Raw genomic sequence first — 26,546 nt, forward strand, 5'->3', positions numbered from 1 at the left:
AGCACCGACATAATGGCAGCACAGGGCTCTCTCTTGGCTCAGGGTTGCACATTGGTTTTAACAGAATGGGCATCCCATGCACCAGCACCAGTGGCCTGGTGTTCTGTGGTCAGGAAGACCTCTACAACTGTTTCGGAGTTTGGGGAGAGAAATTTGTGATGCCCTCCCTAAGTGAAGCAGGAGTCATGATGATATTGTCCCCATGTTCATACATCTATTGCTGTCTGATCCCCAGTTGATCCACCTCTATTTTTTACATTTCTGAGGGTCTCCTTTACTTGGAACGTTGTACAGAATCATTTCACAGGATACAAACATGAAAAAGAAATGATAGCTCTTCACTCAAGGACATGATAACACAGTAGGGGAGAATAATGACAAGTATGGTAAAGGAGTATGTGCAAGAGAGACTTGTGGGATACCATGAGTACCTAACAACAGGTTCTGTACCATAGTCTATGAGAAGCAGAGGGAAAACTCCTAACCAGGAGGGAACACACATCAGCAAACTTATTCTTCATGTTTCTTCTGATGAGACCTCTACCACTGGTTATTAGAAATGGGCCTTCCACTTCTATCAGAAACTTGACATGGGAGGGAATATCATCTCTTAAAACAGAAGACTTCTATGTCTAAGGAAGAGACCTAGAGACTATGAAGATTTCGTGACAAATGACAAATATGGAAAGTGATTGCAAGAATGTGAAAGATCAGTGGCTTTCAGAATGGATAACAAAGGAATATGATGGCATCTAAAGCAGAAATATCCATATTCGTATGAGGACATTATGAGAATTATAGGATTGAGGACTAAGGCTCCCAATACTCCTAAGACTCTCAGATGAAGAAGTCCAACCAGTAGCTGGGAATGCAGCCTACAGAATTATGCAAAGGTTTAGATATCAAACTGAGTTGGTAATTAAAGTTCTGAAAAACATACAAATTGGGGGAGAAAATTAAGAAATGGAGGTTTATGGCATGATCCTGCAGGAAGTTCTAGGGATAGAAGAAGTTGATAGCAATGTAGGGAAGAAAAGAGAGAAAGCAGGTCTAGCTTTTAGGTGAAATAGTGAAGTCCATCTTCTGAAAGGCTTAAGATAGTTCAAAAGAAATTGGTCTGTGAGGAAATCATAATACTTTGGAAGTATGAATCATTATTTAGCAGTTGGATTGATTTGGTTGCTGATTTCTGTGAAAATGAAATGTAAAAATATTTTGGCAGTAAAAAGGGTAAATGGCTTAGTAGTGGAAACTGGTTTGAAGAGAGAGAATTTTGGTTTCTTCTGAGATGCTAGGGAAGAGTAAGAGAGTAAGAAGTAAGATATTTCTGGACAGACTAAAGAGGGAATTTTTCCCAAGATCAACTGTGTTGTCAGTGGCTTGGCTGAGAGGATAGGGGAAAGGAAGCAAGAAGTAAGAAAAGAGACATGAATTTGGATTAACTAATGAGAGGTAAGGACAATAATATGTGGCCATGCAATTGAAAGAGCTTCATTGATCTATTCTTTAACTTTCCCTGATACACACAAACACACACACACACACACACACGTATATGTATGTGTGTGTGTGTATGTGTGTGTGTACATGTATGTATGTATACACACATACATGTATTGCTTCTACCTATCACCATCTGTAGTAGATAGCTTTAGGTCACTAAGATAAACTTCCAGACCAGGCACAGTTATGGAGGAAGGGATTTATTGAAGTTAGAGGGGACGTTCCATAATGACAAAAAAGGTTGGCCCACTTTCACAAGTCCAAACTGAGAGAAAAGCCACAAGCCACTACCAAAAAGCAGGCAAGCACACTTTAGGTACACCAGGCAAAACTCAGGCACTTTGCATATCTTTAGACTGGAATTCCAAATCCACCATCACACCTTAGGGATGGACCCTAAGATCTGCCCAGTGACACTTCCTCCAGCTAGGTGGCTACAGATCTAAATTACAAACTTTAATAAAATCCTGAATATTCTGGGGACCATTCATTCAAACTACCACACCATACATTCATCTATATACCATGTAGTTATTTATTGAATCTTTTTTTTTTTTTTTTTTTGCTGTGTTGGGAATCAAACCTAGTGCCTTCTGTATTCCATACAACTGCTATTCCACTGACCCCCACACACACTCACTTCCCTCTTTGCAAACATTTAATTCATCTGAGTCTCAATTTACTAATCTGTAATAACAAAGGTAAGTCTCTGCTCACCACAGGTTTACTTATGGAAATTAAATGTATTGTATATTAAAGAACCTGGAACTTGGCATATACTCAAAAATATTAGATGAATTCAAGAATTTGTTCTGCTGGGTGTTCTATAATTTCAAACTTTTGACACTATTATATTTATTGAGTATCCTCTACTTTTATGTGCTAGTTTGAGATATTCTGCTAATCAGTGAGTTATGAGAGATGCTGCCAAAATATAATGACATTGAAATGAGACTTTTGTGGTCTATTGCCAATACACCAACATATGCCAGTGCCCTGATAAATTTAAGGTATCCACAGTTTCTTATCTTATGAATTTAAAGAATTGAAATCCACAGACAAGAGGGTAAGATTTAGAGAGACTTTTTGATTAAGAGAAGGATAGAGAAGTACAGAGAGCTCATGTGGAAGGTGAGAGGGGGTGAAGCCCCACCCTGCGACCCAAATTGGGGGTCTTTTATAGGTTCTAACTGGGGGCTAGAGAGATGGAACAATGGATAAAGCAGTTGTTTGCAAAGCTTGGAAGCATGGTTTTGATTCCCAGTACCATGTACAAAGGGCACATGCATCTGGAGTTCATTTGCAGTGGCAAGAGTGTCTGGAAAGTCCATTCTCTCCCCCTGCCCCACTCTTTCTCTCTGCGTGTAATAAACAAATAAAATAGTTTCTGAATGAGGTCTGAACCAAGTTTTGGAGGAGGGGCTTAATCAACTACAATGCCAGGATCATATTTAAATCTTAATTTTAGGAAAGGGGTACCTCTTCCCATGGAAAGACTCAAATTGTTTATGGAAAAATAGATCTAGGGAACTCCATCAGGCAAGGAATAAGGGGAGGCCTGATCTTTCTCTGATCTTTAGCAAGAAGAGACTGCAAGGACAGGCTCAAGGACATTATTGCTTTTTACCTTCAGAGCCCAGTCACCCTAAATTGTTTCAACCTAATAAATGAACTGTTTCCATGGTGACTGGTTCCAGATGAAATATTTATGAAAACACAGATCAGCTGAACATCTTATTCAGATGTACAAAACAAATCATGCCATGAAAAACCCACAGAGAATCCAAGTTGAACATTAATATATGTAGGCTGGTCCAGACAGGATTCCATAGTTATTTCTCCAAAGCAGATTTTCATGTTCTTTGAATAAGACAAAGTATAATTAATACTTTGTCTCCTAGACAAGTCTCCTAGATAAGTTTTAAAACAATACTTATCATATACAGCAGCATTTTCTCTTGCCTTACCTGGCTTTGCTGTGACCAGTAGAGGCTATATACAAGACCAAGAAAGGATGGAGGGCATAATGATTCATCATCCCCAAGTCCAAGCTCCAAGACATCCTTTTCTCTCATTTAACAGACTACTGATAACTTAAGATATTGCCTAAGTAGGAAGTTTTAATTTGAGCTTGATCAAAAAGGATTGACCAAGTGAGTTAGCAAGCTCATCAGAAATGAAATTGCAACCTTACTGAAGAATAAATAGCCATCAATTTATCTTAGGAACAGAGTTTTTGATAGAAATCCTAGACTTTAAAATAATAATTATCAACCTCAACCACTCCACCATCTCTATCCCGTGGAGAAACTGAAAGCCCTGACAGAGGAAGTACTGAACTGCACAGTGGATATGCACATTATAAGGCTTGGCTGGCTTCCAGTAGGAAGAAAAGATCAGCTCTCTTTAAGCTCCTACAACTGACAGTCACTATTCTGACTTCTGTATGTTGGTATAACTATACAAGAAAAAAAAAATTAGAACTTCAGTTTACTCTGGTCAGAGTGGTTGGGGTAGGAAAGCGAGCAACATAGTTATTATACTCTTTAGAGACCAAGTCTTACCCAAGAACTGAATTGTGTTAACAGAAAAACTACCACTATGAAGTTTCTGGTTATTTTTGTGTGTGTGCTCATAGAAGTGAGACCAAACATGATGCCAATTGTTTGCTAGAATAGGTTTGTATGTGGTGAAATACCCAGTCACTGAGTGGTATGAGGGTTAGAAATGGACAGCTCTATACAGTCACAGGAATTTTAGGCTCAGTGGAAGAAGTGGAAAGTGATAGTAGAAATCCAAGAAGTTGGAGGCAAATCTTCCTAAATGAGTCACAGCTAGTAAGAAATCATTTACAAAGGTAAACAAGCTAATACTCTCTTGTTAGTGTTTTGTTTTGTTTCGTTTTGTTTTTAATTTATTTAAGCAGTGGCTTCCGTGGAAGCTTACACCTTCAGGGAACAAAGTCCCTCAGTATGGGAAATGAATAATAGGATGAATAGAACCGAAGGAAGGAGGAAGGTAAGATGCAGGAGGTGGTCAAGGATTTAGAGGAAGTAAAACATGAGAATAAGAAGTGGTTAGTGCAGATGAGACATAAGACTATTAATGTATGGAAACGTGGGAAGGGAATGTTAGGGTAGGGATCCTGTGTCAGTACTGGGTATAGGAATACATTAAAGACTTTAGGATAGGGTGGTGAGTAACAGAATATTAACTCCCTTGAACTGAAGTTGAAGATTATCTGTCTCACATAATAGAACTAGTAAAGAACATTGTTCCCTAACTCAAAGGCCTAGTTTCTTTTTCTGTGTCCCACCTCTCTCTCTCTGAGAAATAATAATAACTAATAGTTGTTTTCATTAGGTGGCCAGCCCTACTATGCTGAGACAGGTGTTTGGTTCCCCCCCCCCCCTCATTTTTAGTGAAGGAAAGTAAAGTTGGGTCAGATTATGTAAATCAGTTAGTCTCCCAAAATAAATAAAAGGTAAAGCCAGGATTTAATTGTAAGATTTCTAACTTTAAGTCCAAGTTCTTAACCACTAGTTTTACAGCTTGTCCTGGAATAATAAAAACCAAGCTGACAATAGAGGCCACCATTGACTGTCCCTACTATGGGTGCTGACACTAATAATTTACTGATTCTTCAGGGAGGATAAGGTTACAAAAATGTTATCATCTTCATAAGCAAACAAGCAAATCAAACAGGGTAAGGCACTCATTTTATCTTGACCAGATAACCTGGCCTAATAGCGATGCAGGACTTTGGGGTTTGGGTTTTCCATTTTGGGGTCCTTACCCTATTTTTAACAAAGAATCAATGAGACAAACTAGAGAAGGACAAATTATGAATTAGTAAGTTTATTTAGAGAGAAATAATTCATGACATTTTGGAGAAAATGATACTTGGGAAAAGGCTAGAACACACACAGTATACCAGACATAGAAGGCCCTTCAAATAACAGACTAGAGAGTATTAAGAAATAGTAAAGGACTTGGAGATCAAAGATAAATCATAAATGTAATCAAAGTAAGAAAGTGAATAGACACTCTAAAGAATGGCACTGATTGAAGAAAAGCAAAGCAGGTCTTTCTCTGCGGAATCACCATGGCGGCTGGGACCCTGTACACTTATCCTGAAAACTGGAGGGCCTTCAAGGCCCTCTTCGTTGCTCAGTACAGCGGGGCTCAGGTCTGCGTGCTCTGTGCACCATCCCACTTCCACTTTGGCCAAACCAACTGCACCCCTGAATTTCTCCGCAAGTTTCCTGCCGGCAAGGTCCCAGCACTTGAGGGTGACAATGGATTCTGTGTATTTGAGAGCAATGCCATCGCCTATTATGTAAGCAATGAGGAGCTGTGGGGAAGTACTCCAGAAGCAGCAGCTCGGGTGGTGCAGTGGGTGAGCTTTGCTGACAGTGACATAGTTCCTCCAGCCAGCCAGCCACCTTGGGCATCATGCACCGTAACAAACAGGCCACTGAAAATGCAGAGGAGGTAAGGTCAATCCTGGGGCTGCTGAATGCTCACTTGTAGACAAGGACTTTACTGGTGGTCGAACGAGTGACATTGGCTGACATCACACTTGTCTGTACCCTATTATGGCTCTACAAACAAGTCTTGGAGGTTTCTTTCTGCCAAGTCTTTCCCAATACCAATCGCTGGTTCCTCACCTGCATCAACCAACCCCAGTTCAGGGCTGTCTTAGGGGAAGTGAAACTGTGTGAGAAGATAGCACAGTTTGATGCTAAGAAATTTGCAGAGAGTCAGCCTAAAAAGGATGCTCCACGGAAAGAAAAAAGGTTCACGGGAAGAGAAGCAGAAGCCCTAGGCCCAGCCAAAAGAGGAGAAAAAGGCAGCAGCCCCAGCTCCTGAGGAGGAGCTGGACGAGTGTGAGCAGGCATTGGCTGCGGAGCCCAAAGCCAAGGACCCCTTTGCTCGATTGCCTAAAATTACCTTTGTGTTGGATGAATTTAAGCGTAAATACTCCAACGAGGACACCCTCTCCGTGGCACTGCCATTTTGGGGGAGCACTTTGATAAGGATGGCTGGTCCCTGTGGTACGCTGAGTACCGCTTCCCTGAAGAGCTCACCCAGACCTTCATGAGCTGCAACCTCATCACTGGAATGTTCCAGCGATTAGACAAACTGAGGAAGAATGCTTTTGCCAGTGTCGTCCTCTTTGGAACAAACAACAGCAGCTCCATTTCTGGAGTCTGGGTGTTCGGAGGCCAGGAGCTCGCCTTTCCGGTGAGGAAGCTGAGTCCAGATTGGCAGGTGGATTATGAATCATACACGTGGCGGAGGCTGGATCCTGGCAGCGAGGAGACCCAGACCCTGGTTTGAGAGTACTTTACCCGAGAGGGGCCTTCCAACACGTGGGCAAAGCCTTCAATCAAGGCAAGATCTTCAAATGAACATCTCTTGCCATCGCCTAGCTGCCTAGACCTGTCTATCAGTGAGGTGGGAGTCATTAAAGGAAACTGAACATTAAAAAAAAAAAAAAGAAAAGCAAATAAAATCCAAGTCATGGTAAATAATCTCCCTTTCCCAGACATGCAGGCTGAAGGAGGGAAAGACTTATTTGTGTGCTCAGGAAGTCACAGAACAAAGAGAGAGACTGGGCCTGGTATGTAACCTTGTGTATAAGGATCAAACATTCAATCAGGGTGAGTCTCCTCATCAGACTCAGGTGTGTAAGCAGAGACTTGATTGGTTCGAGCTCAGGGGACGCTGATCCAGGAGGGGCTAAGATCTGTAGGTTTGTGGACCAGGGTGGTGGGAATGATGACTCACAGAGGTTGAGCTGAGGAAAAGCAGGAAGATCTTGCTGGACTGTTCATTGGGAGCCATCTTGGTTAAGACAGACACAGGTTTCAGTTTTGCCAGGATGGACAGAATAGTGTCTCCTTATTCCTTCTTTGGGCTTCTGTTCCTAACTAACTGCCTATTAAAAAACAAAACAAAACAACAACACCGTCTTACTCCTGCTTCTGCTTCAATACTATCAAATTGAAGGGGAGATATTTTTAAATGAATTCTAGAGAAGAAAAAGATGACTCACATATTAGAAAGTCCATTAAAAGCATCTTTTTATTTGCTGCAAGAATATCATTTGCATTTTTGCATGTATGCATTTACAAGCAGTGCAAAATTTCAACATCTGTACATTTTCTTAACTATTAGCAAAGTTTGAAAACCACATCTTAGGAGAAAGAAATACAGAAGGAATCAACTTTGGTCCTCCAGAAACATGGCTTCCAATATCAGAAAGCACAGTCAGGAAGACACTGCCCCTCCGAAGTATGAAAGCCAAGGCTGACTGTGTTGTGCGATACATATAGACTGGAGGAATCTTCCTCACTGTGTACCCAAATGGCTGTGTGTAGCCAGGATTAAAGATCCTGCATGCAAACAGATAGGAATAATTTTCAGAGTTAACCTAATGCAGAGAAGAGACACTAGCAGCTGGCAGAGAGTCTTCCTGCATAAACACTGGCCAAGTAGCAGAGAGTTATAGGAGCCTAACTAAATAAAAAGTCACAGTGATTTTTTTTTCTGTTTGCAGAGCCATGATACTTCTGTGGAACACCACAATAAACCACATCATACATAAACTGCTCCATAGTACCATGCTTACTAAACCCTAAAGCTTGCTCAACTGGGTTTTAAGGGCTGGTTAGAAATGAGTTTCTGGGAATAAGAAGAGGTATACTAAACAACATCTAGAGCTTGTAGTCATCAAGGGTGACTCCATTTTTGAAGGAATGTGCTGGACAGTTAAGTTTGTCCTGAGTGAAATGTCTCTAGCACCTATTATTCACCAGGCTCAGATGTTACAACCAATATCTACACTATCATTAGCCTCTGTCACAAAATGTAGAGTAGGAATCATCTCTCTCACTTCCAGTTAAGCAAGCTGAAAGCTGCATCATTAGTTCTAACATCTGTGACAAGTCACAAAATTAGCTTAAATTTGTCTGGCAGCAAACCCCAATTTTCTGATGATATGGGTCATTTCTGAAGGAATAAAAAGCTCCCTGGCCTTGATACTGCCCTTGAACTTCTGTGATTTTAGTCCAAATGTAAAACTTCTTGAGAACTATAGAGAAGCTAACAATGCCACCCTGAAGAGAGGTGAATGATAGGACTTCTGTTCCACCAATACTTGTGGGAGGCAAATAGGATCCCAAAGAGCTTCAGATATGTGGTCTATTGGTAGGATGATATAAAATTTAATGTACAGGCATCTCTAGAGAAACATCCAGGTGTAAGAATTAAGACTAAGTTCATTGTTTTATGTTCTCCTGCCTCAGAACCCCAAAACCAGTGTAGCACCAACCATGAGTCTAAGGCATAGGTATCCACTGTAAGCCTGAGGCATGAGTATCCTACTTTGTATATAAGGCACAGGTACCTACAGTGTGTCTAAGGCATGAGTATCCTATTTTGTGTCTAAGGCATGGGTATCTAACCAATTATTAACATCTACTGTAGTGGGAGGAAAGAATTAGAAGAAAATAGAAGCAAATGCTTCTCCAGAAAACTCTCAAACCCTTCATAATATACTGAAGCTACAGGACATAAGAAATGTGATAAGAAATAACAAAGCTCTATTTCTGTCTTTAACATTGTAACTTTGTAATGCTAAATTCTGAAATATTCATGAACATACTATCCTTCAATTTTCTTTTCCTCAAATGTTGTTGCATTCAGAAGTACAACCTTTGTTTTGAGTATATTTACTTTGAAAGTTACATACTAACTAGAACTTTAAATAAGTATGTTTAAATTTTAAATGCGCATATATAAAGTTAGAAATGAAACTATTTATTTATTTATTTTTGAGGCTGGGTCTCACTATAACCTAAGATGTCCTAGAACTTATTCTGTAGCCCCAGGCTGGCCTCAAACTCATGACAATTCTCCTTTCTCAGCCTCCTGAGTACTGAGATTAAAGGTGTGTACTACCATATCTGGCTTTGGAAATGACACTGTTAGAAGTCCATTTCTTAAATTTGGTAATTATTAACTTAATGCTCTTACTGGAGCAAAACTTTTAGGGATGAAAATGTGGCAGTTGGAGGAATTTAATTTTTTCCTGAATAAGATGTTTCATTTTAAGTTAGGTATAACTTTTAGATTTGGAAGGCCTATAAAATAAAAGACACATGAAATAACTCACTTGTTTGTTCCTGGAGTCTGAATTGTCCCCAGACCCAGAATCTGATATGTCTGTAAAGGAATGACAAATGGAAACAATTGCTTACAACCTTCGTTTTGCTTTCTAAGGAGTCAATGATGAGCATGCCCACACCATGGACTTCTAAGGTCCTGGGAGGCATGTCCTGCTTGTCCAACAGGTGTTGAGAGGCAAACTTCTGGGCCCTCCTTTATTCCCTCTCTTCTTTCCCTTGCTTATTTTCTATTCCAGTGATGTGAGATGTTCTGAATCTTTTTCATTTTTGTCCTCTGATCCAGCATCTTGTACCTTGCAGGATGTTCATCAGTTTTCTTTGGAACCAAAGGTGCATAGGAGCTAGATGCATAAGCAGGACGTTTAAAGTGACGCAGAGGAGGCTTGATCACTGGAAAAGAAGACAGATAATCATTAGCCTCACCAATGATATGGCATGACCTATATTGTTTCCTTTAAGCCAGAAAATTAGTAGGGTTGATTTCTTAATAGGAACCTTATTATATATAGATGAATAAGTATATTGTTAATCTGGTCATTGACTTAAAATCAATGACAATGAGACATCCTAGATATAAGAAGCGATAACACCTGTTGCATAATGAATGGATATGGTTATAGAAGGGACAGGGTATACTGTGATCACTTTAAAAAAACAGCAAAGTGAACACAGTGTACAGGACCCACTGCAATGTAACCTTTTGGGAAAAGAAAGTTAAACTCAGCTGCAAAGTGCTAATTAAAAATACACTTAAAATACTTTAAAAGTACCTATATAGGTCTTATATCTAAAATATAAAAAGAAGTTTTAAAATTCATCCAAAGGATAGAACCCAATACAAAATAGAGAAAAAAAAATTAACAGACTACTCATTGTAGAAAGTGTAGATGTGAAATAACCAACAAAAAGATGCTCAGACACTTTTATCACCAAGTAATATAAATTTAGATTTAGCTTAATAGTGATATAAATGGCTATATATAAAAGTATTTCTAGAAACTGGTTTGCATGGGGTAATTGCTCTGCTGTTGAAAACATTTAGAAGCAATGAGGATGCTGTAGATATGTGTTTTTTCATTGTATTGCTGTTAGCTTCATGTTGCTGGACAAACAGCTGACCAGAAGCAGCTTATGAGAGAAAAGGGTTTATTTCAGGCTTACTGAATCCAGGGGAAACATGATCAATGGTAGAAGAAGCTGGCTCACTTCCATAGATTCATAGCAGAGAGACACCACCAAGCAGCAAGCAAACACAAGCAGCCAGAGTACAAAGTGCTCTCTACACACCTAGCAGGGCTGCACTGCACGACCCACCCCCAGTGACACCCTCTTCCCCAGCAGGGCTGTACCCACTGGAGACACAAGTTGCAAGCTTAATCAAAACCATCAAAAAAGCCAAGAGCATACATTTTTTTCTGTTTTATTTAACTAAATAAACCCCTTTTATCAGGAGCTCCTTCCTTATACCATGTTCAGCATGAAACTTTCAGAAAGCGGTACTGTCACTTTACGCCACATCTCATTAATTCAACATACACTATTCTGCTTTGCACTAAATGTGACAAGGCACAAAGACTAAGTCACTAGTCCTGGTCCAAACTGGGGCCTGTCCTGATGACCTTTAATTAAATTTGATTTATATTAGAATTGGCCCTGGGTCTTTCATTCCCCTTTGACTTCAGCATGAACTTATGGACATCCCACACTGTGGTGCAGTTTTATGTGGAGAAATTGTGCATTTATATAGAGAATTTTGGAACAATTTTTATGGTGGCACACATCTCAAATGGCAGCAACTAGATATACTCTTGACTTCTTAGTGAACTTTAATATTGGCCACTGAAATAATACTCCTAGGTATCTGTTTTTTTTTTTTCTCTTCTGAAGATAATGGTATAAGACCTTTGCAAAAACATGATAACCTATAGACATTTTCTATCTGCACTTATACACAAACAAAACATGCACACCAAATCGGTGTCCTGGGCTGGAAAGATGGCTCAGTGGTTAAAGGCAAAGTTTGCTAGCCCATGTTTAACCCCCTAGTACCAACATGAAGTCAGATGCACAAAGTGGTACACATGTCTGGAGCTCTTTTGCAGCAGCAAGAGGCCCTGACATGTGTGCATGCAGGCAAACACACACACACACACACACACACACACACACACACACACACAGAGAGAGAGAGAGAGAGAGAGAGAGAGAGAGAGAGAGAGAGAGAGAGGGATTCTCTCTCGCTCGCACACACACAAATAAATTTTTTAAATATATTAATTTTTATAATAATGCTTAAGCCACATTTTACATGAAAACCATACATGTCATTTTCAAACTAGTATCTGCTTATGGCATTTGTTTAAAGTTTCATGAAAGGTCCCAATAAAAGCACACAAAAATTATCCCGGAATTTTGAGTTGCATGGGATTGGAATGCTTGCTGCATTGAGGATTGAGCAATGTAAGAATAGCCTGTGATTTCTGCTTCAGGAAATGATCTGATAAAATAACTACAACAGTTGACATATATTGGGTACTAACTATACTAGGCACAATGCGAAGAATGTAATGCAAATGAGCCTGTCACTATTCCTCACCATGCATCTAACTCAGCAAGTGCTACTATCACTCCTTTCCCATGTGAGGAAACTGATACACACCAGGTGAACATCACTCCCTAAAATTTCACAGCCAGGTCATGTCTTTAATACCAGCACTTGGCAGGTAGATGTAGGAGGGTTGCTGTGAGTTTGAGGCCAGCCTGGAACTAACATAGTGAATTCCAGGTCAGCCTGTTCTAGAGTAAGGTCCCACCTCAAAAAAACAAACAAGTATCAAAAAAGTTGTTTTTTTTTTTTTTTTTCCCCCTTGGCAAGGTAAAGAAGGACAGGGGATTCTCATGCCTGCCACCAGCTGAACTTCAGACTGTTCTGCACACACGTGAAATCATCTTGGCCAAAATTCAGTTTTAATAACTGCCACTATGGGTAAAATGAGTCAAATTAAAAATGTACCTCTTTTCTCTCTCTTTCTTTCCCTCGTTCTCTGTCAAATAAATAAATATATTTTTTTTAAAGGCTGGAGGAATGGCTTAGCAGTTAAGGCATTTGCCTGCAAAGCTAAAGGACCCAGGTTTTATTCCCCAGGGCCCACATTATCCAGAAGCACAAGGGGCGCATGTGTCTGGAGTTCATCTGAGGTGGCTGGAGGCCCTGGCACACCCATTCTCTCTTTCTCTCTTCCTCTTTCTCTGTCAAATAAATAAAATAGTGAAGAAATTGTATCTCATTTATACTATCATTGATTTGTGGCATAATATGCCAAATTCTTGAATACCCTATTAATAGCTCTAATCATGTTCCTCTAAAGCAAAATTAGGGCAAGCTAATAAATGTGGTACAGCCCAGGGAGGACATGCATAAAAGACCTGGTTAAAAGACTTTGAAACAACTGCCTTCATCTCCTGTCTCACCTGTGCAGGTTGAAGTGTTAACAGGCATTATAAAACGCCAGGCCAGTAGGAACAAGTCACCCTGCTAGGCAAGTCTCAGGACTTAAGTGGAATTGTCACTGTGGGTTTTCAATACTTTTGGTGTTCAAGTTGAACCTCAGACACTTAGCAAAATCTACAGGGGAGGACTGGGCCTGAAGTTGAACACTAACCAACTTAATCTCTCCAAGCTCCTTCTCCCCTATCTTCTTTTTCTTCTTTCTTCTTCTCCTCCTCCTCCTCTACCTCCTTCTCTTCCTCCTCCTTCTTCTTCTTTCTTCTTCTTTTTCAAAGTAAGCTCAGGCTGACCTAGACTTCATGATGTAGTCTCAGGATGGCCTTGAACTCACAGCTATCCTCCTACCTTTGCCTCCTGAGTGCTGGGATTAAAGGTATGCGTCACCATGCCCAGCTTCTTCTTCCCTCTCTTAATATCCAGAATCTCCTTTGTATCCCTTCACCTTCTTTGTAAGGTATCCAGATTTACTTCTGGCTCTGTGCACATGTGACATGAGGACTTGTTTCCATTTTCTAATTTTAAAATAATGAAGATTATTATCTTCTGAAGCCAGTATGGTACTGACACATGGTAAGTGCCTATTCCTTACATTTTTCCCTATTTTCTGAGATGAGGACCTGGAATTATCTAGAAGATTTGTAATTATCAGGAATATTCAGTAGCAGCATCCTTTCCCCACTTGGGAATTCATTGACATCCCCAAGACATGAAAGGAGTATAGTGCAGCCATGCTGATAAGAATCCTTTCCTTTTGTAGAAACAATTTAGCAACATTAAACCAACCAGAAAATTACTATGACACTACACACATCAGATAGAGTATTGTTTAAGGTGATAGTCTATTCTTAAAGTCCTCAAGGTGTACTTCATTTTGAACACAAGGATAATTAAACCCATTATTTTTATTTTTATTTATTTATTTGGGGGAGAGAGAGATACAGAAATAGGCAGGTAGAGAGAAAGAGAGAGACAGAGATAGAGAAAGACAGAGAGAGACTGGGTGTGCCAAGGCCTCCAGGCACTGCAAGCAAACTCCAGATGCATGCACCCCCTTGTGTATCTGGCTTATGTGGGCCCTGAGGAGTCGAGCCTGGGTCCTTTGGCTTTTCAGGCAAGTGCCTTAACCACTAAGCCATATCTCTAGCCCCCAATTAAACCCATTTTTAAGGACTCTGGCTCTGCAAGAAAACAAGGTTAAATGTTTTATGACCTCCACCATACTTCTTCACCTCAAGAATTAAAAGCTATGGAATCAGGAAGTCTTGCAATCTGAGAAGATATCCAGTAGAAGTTGAGAAGTTCTCATCTGAAACAAACCATCTTCAATCAGGTATGGGAAGACCACCCAGCCAGCATTTGCAGCTCCTCAGAGGAATGTCTGTACAGATGGAACAGAAAACCTAGATAGCACAGGTGTCTTCCACCCAGCCCAAAGCTATCCATCTCCTCTGGTAGTTCTCAACCCTGGAGGTTCTGTAGGTCACCAAGGGAATAGAAATAATTATTCTGAAATGGTTTCTAAGCATCCATACATTTTTAATGCCTAGTCATCCTGATATGTTGCTAAAGTTAAGAACCACTGACTGGGCTGAGTCTGTTTTGAAAAGATGCCACCAATAATATAATTATGTATTATTGGTCAAGGGTGGGCCACATGTAGAATGGGATAGCCCCAGTGTGTAGTGGGCTATACTTGCTTGTGTAAGTACATTCTATGATATTGAAACATAATGAAATCTCTTTATGATATATTCTTAACAATGTCTCCCCCATTGTGAAGCAATGATGTAAGTCTTTAGTGTTAGAGAGCTTCTTGGAGCAGCTGACTGGGTCTTTCATCATACAAAACCAGTACTTGTCCCTATTCCCTGGCACTTACCATAATACTGACCATATGCTAAAATCTGTGAGAGAAAAAGAAACCCATGAAAGTCTCCTTTGGAGAATAGTGTGTGGCAATATGATAGGAACATGGGCTTGGGGCCACATAGAACTGTGATAAACAACTATTAATGAGAGCCTAAGGAAATTGTTAATCTATTCCTCCATTCAGGGATTTATTTTCTTTCTTCCATTCTGTGCAATGGGAAAAATAGTAACCTTGCATGATGGTTGCAAGGATTTTTAAGGGAATATACACCAGAAAATAGAGAGGTAGTTCTTTGCATTGTGCCAAAATGAAGTAGGTAGTTGGCTATCATTATGTCATAACACAAGAAGACAAAAGGCCAGGAAGGTGCATTGTTACAGAGTCCATGATGTAGGATTTTTATGACAGTACAGAAATTTCATCTAATTCCCCATACAGATAAGTTTTACTATATGAATATCTTCTCCACAAAAATAAAGACATTAAATAATGAATTTATTTGTATTTTTTCAGAGATCACACCACTTTAATATACAAAAGTCCAATAGTCTAAGACATACATTTGTGGTAGAAAATTTATGTATGCCCATGGAAACAACTTTGCTTAAACTCAGTAGTATTCTAAGCAAAGCAATACCTACCCACTTTGTAAACTAAGCAATGTAAAAAGATAGCATTTCTTTATTTTTATTTTTATTTTTGGTTTTTCGAGATAGGGCCTCACTCTAGCCCAGGCTCACCCTGAATTCACTGTAGAGTCTCAGGGTGGCCTCAAACTCACGGCAATCCTCCTACCTCTGCCTCCCGAGTGCTGGGATTAAAGGCGTGCACCACCACGCCCGGCTAAGATAGCATTTCTTTAAGTGATTTTGAACAAGGCCAAATTATGATTATAAAACAGTGCTAGAGATCCCCATGGCAATGATGGTTCAGACAACTATTGAGGTGGAAGGAGTTGTAATTAGGAAAATGCAAAGGAGTTAGGAAAATTAAAAGGGCACTTCTGGTTCTTAGGAGTCTGAATTATATAGAGGCACGGGAAGCCTGTGAGACACTTCAGAGGAAGCTGTTCCTGAGCTGACTCTGGTCTTTTAGATACTTCTTCACTCGTGGACAATTCAGTCCTGGTGACAGGGATAGTGTGTATGCTATGCCTTCATACCTAGAGTTCATGCCTAGGTTTGCTTGAGAAGAATGTCACCCAAGTCCATTTTCTGTCTAGTTACAAGTCTGGATCCTGAGCAAACCTCTGTTTGACACAGATGCTGCCATCTCAGTGCACATTTGCAGGTCCCATTATGATACGGGAAGACATTTAGGCAGTTTCCAAGCCCCTTCCTCTAGACAAACTGGTGAAAGGCAAGGAGAGGAGCAATTAAAGAAGGCTTGAATGTAAACTCTTTTTTTTCCTTTTATTTATTTATTTGAGAGAGAAAGAGGCAGATAGAGAGAAAGAGAAAGAGAGAAGAAGAGAGAGAGAGAGGAAGAGAATGGGTGCACCTGGGGCATCGAACCTATGTCCTTTGGTTTTGCCAGCAAGCACCTTAACTGCAAAGTCATCTCTCCATCTCTCAACTCTTTCCTTAAAATTCAAACAACAGTTACCTACAAATCCCCTGTGACATTAAAAAAATAAAAATAAAAACACAAGGAAAACCTCCCTGAAGATGCTGATCATTTTTAATTTCATGCTTTGCTTTCATCTTGCTTGTCCTGGCAAATACAAAGTGCACCTTCCACGCTGTGTCAGTGGAGAAAACTGTTTTTCAGATTACGCAAACTAAGTCTGTCACCTTTTTCTCATCAACATGTGCATGGTTTTTATGAATGAGTATGAACTGGACATGCAAGGCCAGCTGGGAACACTATGTCCTTTGCCTGTGCTAACAGAGACCAATTTCAGAAGTAGCCTATCCTGGTAAATTTCTTCATGGCTATGCTCTGAAGTGCTATATCAAGGCATCACAAATAAGCTTTGATTTAGTCCATAGTAAGTGACAACTGTCGTCCTTCAAACTGAGCACAAGATGAAAGATGGCTGCAGAATGACCAGTCAATCATTTAAGTAAGGGTGGAAGACGGCTCTTGCCTTGGGCACTCACACTTTACTTTTCATGCTGGGCATGAGCCTTCTCCAGAGGCCTTTCCCCAAGTTTTCTCTGTGAAGGACATTGTCTCTACTTCCTTCTCCCTTTCCAGCCAGGCAAGGGAGAAAATTCCCTTTTGGCTTGGGTCTTTTAGCTAGCCTTCCCCCTGGACCATAACTACCTCTAACACAAAACCCATAATTCATAATTTACTCTTCTCAGACTCTGTGTTTTCTTTTCAATCCTTTGCTACTATGGATAAGAATACAAAAGTTGGGATACACAGGCCTGGGATTTCCTACATCTTTATAGAATTTAATTCCTTCCTAGACCCCAAAATCCTACATCAGTGAGTTTGAAAGACATATAAAAATATTTTTGTCTTTTTAAAAAGCTGAATTTGAAACATAAGAAGTCACCTTGCTTGAAGCTCAGTAACTCACTCAGTAACTTAGTAACTTACAACCAATGTAGATTGTTTTTGTAAAGGAAATATAAACTTTGTATAATGTCTTCAGACCTCAGAGTTGGTCAGATCTCTTCTAAGGAAGCTTCTGGATGGATGTTTTATCCATAGTCTCCTACAATAAGACACAAGAATGTCATTGACAGCAGTTGACAACTAACACACAAACTTTCTACAGCACATAGCAGAGTTTAGAAGCAGGGCTGCATCTACCTGGACTACTATGCCTGCCAGCAATGGCACAGAGGAAGGAGCAGGCAACCACATGTGCATCAGCAAAGGATTATGGTACTGTACCTTTTCAACTCAGATCACTTCAGGAGGGCGAGGCACCCTGAGGAGCTGCTCAAAGGTGAGTAACTGCCCTGGATCATTAGCAGTCAAGACTGGTAGTGGTGGTAGTGGTGGTGGAACTCTGATCTGTGCCTCTAGCCAGAGTTGGCATTTTCCCAGCTCACAATCATTGATGACCCCACCCATAGAGCTCCACTGGGTTAACAAATCCCATGGGCCAATTGATGAAGTTTGCTCTAAAAAAAATAGCTATGGACGTTATTACTTTCTGATATAAGAGCCATGTGGTAAAGGTGATGTCCTTCAAGCAGTTTGCTGGTACTGAAGCTGGAGGATGGCCCCATTTCATCAACCATACAAGCAGTCCTTTAATGAAGTGATCACTAGTGGCTTCTGGATTGAGACATGTTACTAATAGAGGATTTTATTTTTAGATCTAAATCCTCATATTACAACATCCAATGTATTCATAGATTAGAAAAGGCAAACATCAAAGTTCTTAGAAATGTATGTTAAATAATCAATATGAATGAAATAAAATGAAAAGTGGCTTACAAAACAGCCACCAATTTTTCATTGAAAATTATTTAACATGAAATGCTTTAAACATACAGAAAAGTATAAGAACTAATGTAACAAGTGCCTATACTCTCAGAGTAGCTGAACAAGATCTTTGTTTTCCTATTTTCACAAAACTAGTTTAAAAAGATTAAGTAACATGGGCTGGAGAGATGGCTTAGCAGTTAAGTGTTTGCCTGTGAAGCCTAAGGACAATGGTTCAAGGTTTGATTATCCAGGACCCATGTTAGCCAGATGCACAAAGGGGCGTGTGTGTCTGGATTTCGTTTGCAGTGGCTGGAGATCCTGGTGCACCCATTCTCTCTATATCTTCCTCTTTCTCTCTGTCTGTTGTTTTCAAATAAACAAATAAAAATAAAAGATTAAGTTACACAAGTAGGACTACTTAATTACTTAGTATTCCTCCTATATGTTATTTCTCTTCTCTCCCCAAAAATACATCTAAAATTTGATACTTATTATGTGTGTATGCATAAAATTAATACATTTGCAAACATAAACTATCCAATATTTCTGAATTAAAAAAAAATCATATAAATTGTGTCAGATGTCGTATATTTTGCTGTGACTTACTCTGCTTATTCAACATTATGTTGGGCACTGCTTGTTCTGCAACTGCAGCAAACAACCATAAATAGGAAGCTGATTAGGTATCTGTGACTCATTTGTCTAACTGAATTCTATATAGATGTTCTTCAAAGCACTAGCTTTGTAGCTTTGCATGTAATTTTGCAATACATTTACAAACCTATAAGCATTTTCTTTAAGGTGTATCTCTTGGAAGCTGGATTTTGTTGGTTGTTATTGTTAATTAATTTTAGTTTTTTTGTGTATGCATGGGTCTCTTGCTGTCAGACACGTGCTACTCTGTGTCCAGCTTTCCATAGTTGCTGGGGAATCAAATGTGGGTCAACAAGCTTTGTAATCAAGCATCTTTAACTGCCTAGCTATACTGTTCTCTCTAATCTATGTATTTTAAAAGCAACTTTAAACCATTTTTGATTAATGCTGCTTTATATTTTAGACTTATTGATACAATCTAATTTGTTTTGTGTTTATATTCCTTATTATCTGTTGCCTTATTTTCCCTTATGTTTGTTGTTCATTTGATGATTCACATGCTTGTTCTACTCAACTGTTTTAACAAAGGGACTGACTAGATTGCTTATCAACAACAGAAATCAGTTTTTCTCCAGGTTGTAACTCTGAAGCCTAAGACCTACACACCAGCACTACCTAGTTCTGATAAGGGTGCTCCCTTTTTTTTTCAGTGTAGACTGCCTACTCCATGACGTATCCTTGTCTATGAAAATAGAAATAACTCATTCTCTGGGGTCTCCTTTATGAAGGCTCTAATCACAATCATGAGGACTCTACCTTCATGACATAACCAGTTCCAAACAGATTATTTTGGGGATCAGTTTTCAACACAAAGAAATGGGACAGGGCACAAGAGTTCAGTAGTTCATAGTAATGTTATAGGTTATATTTTATTGATGATTTTGTGTTAAAAAGTTAAAAAAAACTGCAAATTACCCAAAGATAAAATAGATCTTAGTACTTCTCAACTTCATATTGCAATATCTTTCTTTCAATATATAGTTTCTTTCTTACTGTAATACAAAAACTGGACATCATTCTTTCTGTGGCCATTACATACCCAAATTTATCAACATGTTGACTGACTTGAGTACTCAGTTAATTCTTGTTTCTCACACCTTCATGCTGAGTCATGCTTACTTCCCTTTTCCCCTTAGTACTTTCTAGCAATGGCACATGAGTGGCAATTAAGTCACTGTGTACCTGAAAATGTTTTCGGTTTCCTCCACTCATAACTGGTAATTGCACTATTTAGCCATGTACAAAATATCTTCATTGCCTTCTGCTAGTGTTTCATTCAATCAACTGTTGTGGAGGAATTTTGATGGCCTTTGATTGTCACCTGACTACTTGTGGCTTCCCTGAACATGACTAGTTTTTCACAGCATTTAAGACTTACCCCACTGTGAGATGACTTTCGAAAAATTTTCTACTATGCTTTAGGAGTGCATTTGATTTTATTTAAGTCTGACACTTGAGGTCAATATGCCACCAAAGAGCCCATTTTTCTTCATGACAGGTAAATCATCACCCATCTGTTGAAATGTTGCTTTCCTGTGACTCTTTCTAGGCCTTGGATTCCCAAGACATAGTAAGTTTTCTATCTTCCATGTTTTTTTTAAAAATTATTTTATTGTATTATAACTTACTCAACATAGAGTTTACCTGCTAGAGGTGTCCTTCTCCATGATTTTAGTATTTCACCAAGTATTGTAATCATTCCCACTATCAATTTCCTGAATATACTCTTAAAAAGTCAGGCCCCATTCTCCTCTCTCCCTAGTCTTTGATAACCACTGACCTACTCTATGTATCTATGAATTAGCCTATTGTGGATATCTTATATAAGTGGAATCATTTGACACATATCTTTTTGTATCTGTTTTCTTCTGAACAAGAATGTTTTCAAGTTCACCCATGTTCTGGAATGTATTAGCATTTCATTTTTTCAAAGGAGATATTTCATGTTATTCATAAGTTCATCAGTCTTGGAAATTAGTTTGTCTCTGTTTGAGCTACTATGCAAAATGCTGTTGTGGACACTTTTGAAGAAGATTTTACATGAATAGCTGCCTTCAATTCTCTTATACATTAGTCTAGAAGAGGAATTGCTGGGTCATATGACCACTATACATTAAACTTTTGTTTTTTTTTAACAAATATTTATTTATTTTAAATATTTATTTCTTATTTGAAAGCAGAGAAAGATAGAAGAGAAACAAACAAAGAGAATGGACATGCCAGGGTCTCCAGCCACTGTAAACAAACTCTGGATACATGTGCCACTTTGTGCATCTGGCCTTGTATGGGTACTGAGGAACTGAACCCAGATCATTAGACTTTAGGCAAGCACCCTAACTGTTGAGCAATCTCTTCAAGTCCACATATAGAAAGAAATAAAGAAAGAAGATGAGAGAAAAAAGAATAAAGGAAGGAAGGAAGGAAGGGAGGAAGGAAGGAAGGAAGAAGGTAAAAGAAAGAAGGAAAGAAAGAAAGAAAGAAAGAAAGAAAGAAAGAAAGAAAGAAAGAAGGAAAGAAAGAAAGAAAGAAAGAAAGAAAGAGAGGTGTGCCAGGGCCTTTAGCCATTGCAAATGAACTTCTGATGCATGCAATACTTTGTGCATCTGGCTTTATGTGGGTACTAGAGAATAACACTTGGGATGTTAGGCATTGCAAGCAAGTGTCTTAACTGCTGAGTCATCTTTCTAGCTCCCTCTCTTTTTTTTTTGGAAACCAGGGTTTCTCTATGTAGCCTAAGCTGACATCAGGCTTACTATATAGGCTGTGTTGCTGTCTAATGAATGATCTTCCTTCCTATGCCTTCCAAGTACTGAGATTAATAATATGTACCACCACATTTGGCTACATTTAACTTTATAAAGAAACTGCCAAACTTTTCTAAAGTGGTTATACCATTTTACATTCCCACCAAAAAGGGTTAGGGTTATTTTTTTTTCATATTGTTACCTTCAGGTATGATTCATCTTTTAAAAATTCTAGCTGTCTTAGTGCATTTGAAGAGGGATTACACTATAGTTTTGATTAATATTTTATGACCTACAGTGTCAATTAAACATCTGGTTATATACTTATTGGTCATTTGTTGATCTCTGGAGAACTGTCTTATTTTATCTTTTGTCCATTTGGAGGTTGAGCTGTTCAGTTTTTGTTGTTCTGTTTTTGAAGTTAATTACAGATTCTGGGCATTAACTCCTAATCAGATATGTGATTATAAATCTTCTCTCCCAGTCTATGAGTTGACTTTCACTCTGCTGGTAGTATTATTGGATACACTTGTTTGTTTGTTTGTTTTTGTTTTAGGTAGGGTTTCACTCTAGCACAGGCTGACCTAGAATTCACTCTGTAGTTCAAGGCTGGCCTTGAACTCATAGCAATCCTCCTACTTCTGCCTCCATAGTGCTGGGCTTAAAGGCACATGCCACCTCCCAGGTGCACTTTTCTTTAATTTTGTATTTAATTTACCTATTGCTTCTTTTATTATGTCTGGAATTTTGGTATTTTGTTCTTCCTCCTACCTTATCCTCCACCCAACCCTCAGTTCCTAGTGTTGTCTAGAGTTCATAATTATTTTGACCTGATCCCTTAAACGGCTACATCAGAGCCAGGGCTTACGATGACCCTTTGTTTCTAAAGCCCTACAATCATATTGGAGAGACTGTAGATCCAAATCCAAAGCTGGTTGGGTCTGGTAGAAAAGCTGGATTGATGTCATTCCATCTCTCCAACAGCTCCAAATCACAGGCCAATAGCAGTGATTATAGCCTTTTCATCCATCCCCTGTATTCAGACTTAGTCCCTATATGTGAGTGGGTGTGACTCTGTAGCACTCTTCTTCCCTTTTGCTCTTGCCTGACAGTCCCCTGTCACGATTAGAACACAGTTATCTGCTGGCTTGAGTCCAGTGGTGTCAGGAGTGTAGGGGCAAATACCTTTTATAGGCTTAACCTCTGGCTGAGCATACAGATGGCTGAAACTTGCTTATTATTATAACCAGGATTCAGCACCCCTTATGCAGATGAAATAATTGTATAGAGTTTGCCTATATACCCAAGTATGGATGAGATCAGTATATGGAGTGTGCTTGTGAACACATTCCCTGTGACTGGAATATAGAACTCTGCATTGCAATTGGTGTCTACCAATGTTTACTCTGTGTATCCTTCCATCTGGGATCATCCCATGCATGGATTCCCCTGGAGCTGTGCACTCCTGACAAGGAGCACTGTGTGTAGAAGTCACTTTTATTTTTTTTTAATTTTTTATTTATTTATTTGAGAGTGACAGACACAGAGAGAAAGACAGATAGAGGGAGAGAGAGAGAATGGGCGCGCCAGGGCTTCCAGCCTCTGCAAACAAACTCCAGATGCGTGCGCCCCCTTGTGCATCTGGCTAACGTGGGACCTGGGGAACCAAGCCTCGAACCGGGGTCCTTAGGCTTCACAGGCAAGCGCTTAACCATTAAGCCATCTCTCCAGCCCAAAAGTCACTTTTATTTATGGTTCCTGGAGCTATTCATTTCTAGCACTGCCTCTGAAGATATTTTTATTAAGTGCTTGTTTTATCATATCCATCTTTGTGTGTGTTTGGAACGAGAATTAAAATGGAATAATGAACCTCCAACCTAGACTGTCTTGGCAAGGATTCACAACAGATGTTATCATTGTTTATGAAATAATTAACTTTGTTTATTTGAGGGGGGATGGGCATACCAGTGTCTCTAGCCACTACAAACAAACTCCAGACAAATGTGCCACTTTGTGCATCTATCTTGCTTCATATAGGTACTATAGAATCAAACTGAGGTCATTGGGCCTTTCAGGCAAGTGCCTTAACCACTGAACAATCTCTCCAGCCCATGTGTTCTCATTTCTTAATGGCTGAGTGGAATAGCCTGCAGCTGATGTGCAGTCCTTAAAGTCCTTAAAGTCTCTGACTAGTTCTGTTCAACTTAATACATCATTAAATGCTATAAAAGCTGCTATTTATAGTGATAGTTTAAAATTATCTCTAGCATGGTTGTAATATTAGCAAAAGCTCCTCTGAAGTGGAGTTATGAGCAGTACCAGCTATATTTCAGTGAGAAGGAGGCAATGTGTATACTCCTTCCTGAGGTGGAAGGGGTGCTGAGAGCAGGGCATTGTAATTAGCAATAAAGTGGGCATCTGCTAGACAGTGCAGACAGCTATGGTAGAGGTTTTGAGAATCATCTATTCTACACCAGAGATGTTGGAAAAAGTCAGAATTTGGATCTTAAGGGGTCACTTTTAAACTACCAAAGTCAGGATAAACACAAGATGGCTGTGATGGCCAGGATGACCTCAGAGGTCTCACCTGGTCTGAGAATAAGCAGGTATGATCACTGCCCGTGAGAGCTGCTGATGTAAAGCTGGCTTTTTCCTAATGTTTTGAAGTCTTAACAGTACCATACCAGTGCAGGGAAATGGTAAGAGTGACTTCCAGGCACTGGGGGTCAGAGTACATTCACTGCTTGAAAGAAAAGTCAGTATGGTTGAAGCAAATCCAAACTTTAAATTGAGCCTTTTCCTGAGAATGGTTAATTTCTGTGTAGTCATAAACTAATTTCTAGAGTGCTCACTCACACATGACTTGTTCCAGCCTAATGAACATTAATGAGCATCTATCTGTCAATTTGGCAGCTGGGGTCAGGAAGGAACAAGATAGCTTCCACTGTGGAAAAAGAAATCCACTTATCAACAGGTAAGGCTCTTTAAAGCAAATACTGTCATGCAATATTAATTCCAGCTTGGTGATTTGTAGGGATCTGCAAAGAGAAATTAGCCAAAGGAAGTCAATGGAAATTAGTTGTAGGCAGTTGAAAAGGCAAGAAAACTCAAAGTACAGACATTGACAGAATCCAGCAGTTGGGCTTGGGTACAGCTATAAACCTGAAGTTGAATAGGATAATCAGTGTCTGCCTAAAATGCCACTAATTGGAAAGTGAATTATTATTTCATGTATAGGCAAACAAAATACGCTACTGGGGCTGGGAAGATGGCTCAGCAGTTCAAGTCACTTGCTTGAAATGACTGCTGGCCAAGGTTCAATTCCTAAACCACTCATTTAAACCAGATGCCAAGAGACAGAGCAGCAAGAGGCTATGGTGTGTACATATTCATGTAAACACATAAATAAATATTTTTTAATGCTACTAATTTAACATCACAAATTATCTGTTATGAAAATATAACCATCCTAAATTCAGAGAGGTTAAAATGTAAAACAATGTGCTTCTCAGAATGGATGAAATATAATTCTGCAAAGCAGAAATCTAAAAAGTGAATTAACATTAGAAAGTAGACTTTGTAAAAAGATTAAGGCAAATACACTATGGATAAGATGTTATTTTTTAATCAAAGTAGTGAGCTATGAAAATTAACATTTAGCAATGCCAACAAATAAGAAAATTCAAAGTAAAGTTATAAATTAATAGTACTGAATACTGAATTACTGCCAATTACCTGATTGTGTGCATGCGCATGTACACACACACACACCTTTATGCCTATAGTCCAACTCCATACTTACAGACTCAGATTTATGGACAGGAATGTAACATTATTTATGATAATAAAAATGCCAAGTACACAAATGACAAATTTTCATTGCACATGAAAATAAACTGTGATGTAATAATAGATACTAACCAATTACTGAAATATTTGTTAACCTATTAACATAGAGAAAAATCTTTCAATGTAAGAGTAAATTTCAAAAGAGAGAAAAACGTATAACATGAATGCAAGAAAAAATTACTTAATAAAACCTGACAGGTTATCTTCAACAGGTAGCATTATCAGCAACAATTTTCCTTCCTATAATAATTTATTATTTAATTTTTTAAGGTAGGGTCTTGCTGTAGCCCAGGCTGATCTAGAATTCATTACGTAGTACCACATTGGCCTCAAACTCATTGCCTCCCGAGTTTTGGGATTAAAGGTGTGCACCACCACACCTGGCTACTATCTAATGACTATGTTTACCTTTTATAACCTTTCAATCCCTCAATACAGATGTGTTTTTCCAAGTTCTACTACAAAATTGTTGTAAGGAGTGAAAATCTATACATACTCACAGAATGACTAACAGGTGCTCCTTCCACTACTTAGCAACTACAGATGATCCTTGTGAGTACTTCACATTTTCCTAGTATATGCCAAATGGAGCTGGACATATATATGCTCATTTTCTCAATAGTAGGAACTAGCTATGTCATTAGCTATGATATAGTAACTATGTGTGTAGGTACTGTGCTAAGTTTATAAGCATCAGCTCTAGTCCTTATCAGACAGAGGAGGCAGATAGATGTAAGAAAAACAAAATTCTATGAAAAAAGGACTACAAATTAGGTTTAAACTTTTGAACATGACAAAGCTGGAATCTGAACTCAAGTCTATCTGTCTGT

General features: G+C 39.1%; 1 protein-coding gene and 1 pseudogene across 4 annotated transcripts in view; one reads left to right on the top strand and one right to left on the bottom strand.

Moving 5' to 3' along the window:
* Positions 1-5,603: 5,603 nt before the first annotated feature.
* Positions 5,604-6,942, top strand: LOC101607897 (annotated as a pseudogene).
* Positions 6,943-7,575: 633 nt separating this feature from the next.
* Pde1c (phosphodiesterase 1C) overlaps positions 7,576-26,546 on the bottom strand; it is a 782,675-nt gene continuing 763,704 nt past the window's right edge. For all 4 annotated transcript variants that reach the window (XM_045135620.1, XM_045135623.1, XM_045135627.1 and 1 more), the window contains one exon: positions 7,576-10,088. In XM_045135620.1, the coding sequence (XP_044991555.1) occupies positions 9,919-10,088 (170 nt within the window). In that variant the 3' untranslated portion in view covers positions 7,576-9,918. The remainder of the gene's footprint in view (positions 10,089-26,546) is intronic.

Source organism: Jaculus jaculus, chromosome 16 (assembly GCF_020740685.1).
Source record: "Jaculus jaculus isolate mJacJac1 chromosome 16, mJacJac1.mat.Y.cur, whole genome shotgun sequence".
NCBI classification, from domain to species: Eukaryota; Metazoa; Chordata; class Mammalia; order Rodentia; family Dipodidae; genus Jaculus; species Jaculus jaculus.